This window comes from Poecilia formosa, unplaced genomic scaffold (genome assembly GCF_000485575.1).
Source record: "Poecilia formosa unplaced genomic scaffold, Poecilia_formosa-5.1.2 Scaffold265, whole genome shotgun sequence".
Classification (NCBI taxonomy): Eukaryota; Metazoa; Chordata; class Actinopteri; order Cyprinodontiformes; family Poeciliidae; genus Poecilia; species Poecilia formosa.
The window spans coordinates 530,312-533,547 of record NW_006800204.1 but is presented as its reverse complement, the minus strand read 5'-3'; the positions used below and the strand labels follow the sequence as shown (position 1 = coordinate 533,547).

Genomic DNA, 3,236 nt, shown 5'->3' with positions numbered 1-3,236 from the left:
GTTTGACCTCTGTCATTGCCAACAAAGGATATACAACAAAGTATTGAGATGAACTTTTGTTATTGACCAAATACTTATTTTCCACCATTATTTGCAAATAAATTCTTTAAAAGTCAGACAAAATGATTTTCTCAAATTTTTTTTCACATTTTGTCTCTCATAGTTGAGGTCTACCTATGATGTCAATTACAGGCCTCTCTCATCTTTTTAAGTGGGAGAACTTGCACAATTGGTGACTGACTAAATACTTATTTTCCCCACTGTACATTGTTGCTTAGCGGGGCATCATCTTGTTTTTCATCAGATACAAACCTGGAGTTTTGCTTTGATTCTTTCATGGATGTTTGAGAAATCCTTTAATCTCCATGGCAACCAATCAGCCGCATAACACCTGGATGGACCTAGCCCCGCCTTCAAGGCGCAGCTCCTCCCCCCTCAGCTCCTTCAGACTAGCCAATGGCAATTAGCAAACACCTGGTGGAGCTGCTGCTCAGAGCAGCGCTGGTAAAAACGTTAGCATTAATAGAGGAGCCATGTTTTGACGACTTCCTGGAGACGGAACTTCAGAAAGCTTCAAACTTTAAACTGATTTTAAATACATGTTTCAGAACCATCAGAATCCCAGACCTGAGATCCCCCTGACCTCTGACCCCCACTCCGAAACAGTGTTGCATGACTGAGTAGTTATATCGTCTTTGTACAAAAATTAGGAGTCACCCTTCGTTTTATTTGTTTTTATCCAGCATTCTGAGTTTGATGGAACAATATCTCACCACTTGTTAATTGAGTATCTATTTGGAGAAAAACATACTTCTGTTTTTACGACACCATACTTTTTACTTTTACATGATTGATGTTGTTTTGAAGTAAACTTCCTGCATACTCTACAAACAGAGTAATCTCACTGAATGAAAAGAAAACAGAAAATCATCAAACTCTGACGCCTACAGATTGTGTAGAAGTGAGACATCTTGTCCTTACACCAGCTTTGTGGTTTTAATGTCATCTTCTATCTGCCGACCATGATGAGCTGCGCCGTCATCGGAAGCAACTATTCAATCCAAAAATACTTTATTGATCCCCAAAGGAAATTAAATAAACTGTTTTCCAAGTTTATACAGCAAATAAAAGTTTCTTATACCTGAATCTGATATTTATTTATTTATTAGTATTTAAAATACCAGAATATGCACATAACTTTCATCATCAAGGTGACTTCACTGAAGTCTGCTACTTTTGGTACTTTTACCAAGTATTTGTCAGACGTATTTTACCAAATATGTTTCCACTCTTACCTGAGTAATTTAACTGACGGCTGTTTTTTAGTAAAACATGACGGAGAGCTACTCTTACTTGAATCCAGTGTTTGGGTTAATCCATCCACCTCTGGCTGCGTTTGAGAAGGTTGGAATTGGACCTTCCTCCCTGCCGCTCTCTGTGGCTCTCGGACCCAGAGTCCTGGTTCTGCTCGGCTCCGACCCGCTGACTTAATTCGCTGTGTTGCTGCAGAGAATCTGCTTTCCCGTCCAGATGCAGCGTTTGCCGTCAGAGTGACCACAAACCACACCTTCCTGAAACAAACACTCTCATTTCAGATGTTTCCATGATGGTGCTCAGCTGGTGACAGAAACTAAACTGATGAGATGAAAACAGACCTGAGGAGCAGCTTTACTGCACCGACGAAACAAACATCTAAAAACATCAATGATTAAAATCTGATGTAAATCTGAATAAATACGACTGACACCCATCATGAACATTAGTGTAACCGGATAACAGGTTGGTGGCTGGAAGCAAAGGAATCAGAAGCAGTTTCATATAAATATAGATGCAGAGTTTTTACAGGAGAGGAAGAATCAGGAGCTGTTTGTAAAGTTACAGTCAAAAATTACCACCAATAATTTGGGTTATTTGGCCTATTTGGAAATAAACTGGTTTCATTCTTCAGTCACATCTTCAGCATACTTTTCATTCATTTGTAAATCTTTAAGCTAAACAGCTAGCCTCTCAACTAAGTTAAGATAAAGGTTTAGTTTCAGGCCAGTGATCCGCAGTAGACCCAGTGTTGTTGAGGAGTTCTCCAGAAGCCCGTCTTCTCCACCGTCTTGAGTGAGTCTAGCTCCAGGAGGTTCTGACCACACCAGTGGATGAGCTGATCCACATCCTGTCTGACTGCAGACTCATCAGAACAATAAATCAGACATTTTAGAAAGCAGTCACCTTTCCAAACCCACGTGTATTTAAACACCAACTGGTTGGCAACTTGGGGTTCAGTGCCTTGCCCAGGGGCCCATCGGTCGGAGGAATCAAACCTCCGACCTCCTGATTGCAGGACAACAACTCAACTCTACACTGAGCCACAGTCGCTCCTTGGTGTCATCTGAGGATTTCAGGATTTCCTGTCTGCTGAGGTCCAGTTACAGAAGAGGAGCGGGGAGAGAGCCCACCTCTGGGGGGCGCTGGTTCCGTAGACCTTGTGAATCACATAATGCATGTTAGTTTCTCCATTTCCTGTCATTTCTTTCTCCTGGTGGAAACTCAGTTTGGTGTCTCTCATCCACTCAACTTGTTTGTGTTCTTTAAAGAAGAAACCGGGCCAGAATCTGGGTTCATTCTGCTCTCTCTTACTTCTCCAAGTCCACTTCAGATGAAAATGTCAAAGTAGAAGAAAATGATGATGGCTCATCCTGCTGAGGCAGATGAAAAGTGAGACAGTTGAGTCTGTGGCTTCATAACAGCAGGTGCAACAAAAACACCAGGAAGTGGTTTCACAGTTGTTCCGTCTGTTTGCTTTGGGTTGACGATGATTACAGAAAGTTGAGTATCAATATCAGTCAGAAGCTGATAATCGGATGCATTGATCAGACAGATGGGAAAACCTTCACAATGGCAGCTAAATGTTTACATTGTAGATAAATATCTAGTTGGCAAACTAAATGTTTAGTTAGAAAGATAAAGATTTAAATAGAAGCTAAATGTTTAGTTTAAGGCAAAATATTTATTTAGCAAGCTAAATGTTAAGTTAGCATGCTAAATATTGATGCTACTGATTCTCAAATATTGAAACTGAGTCAAAATATGTTTTTGAACCATGAAGGAAGATGGAGTCTGCATGCTTCCTGAATTTTTCTGTAGTTGAGCTCTTTGGAACAGGAAATAAATACAGGTGCTGGTCATAAAATTAGAATATTGTGATAAAGTTCATTATTTTCCATAATGTCATGATAAAAATTAAA

The 3,236-nt window shown here is 40.1% G+C and overlaps 1 protein-coding gene across 1 annotated transcript in view; it reads right to left on the bottom strand.

The window, feature by feature from the left end:
• Positions 1 to 2,494, bottom strand: part of LOC103150903 (P2Y purinoceptor 14-like) — a 7,312-nt gene extending 4,818 nt beyond the window's left edge. The window contains exons 1-2 of the mRNA XM_016680974.1: positions 2,448 to 2,494; positions 1,354 to 1,583 (exon numbers count right to left, since the gene is read on the bottom strand). Of these exons, the coding sequence (XP_016536460.1) occupies positions 1,354 to 1,583; positions 2,448 to 2,494 (277 nt within the window). The remainder of the gene's footprint in view (positions 1 to 1,353; positions 1,584 to 2,447) is intronic.
• Between the last annotated feature and the right edge of the window lie 742 nt (positions 2,495 to 3,236).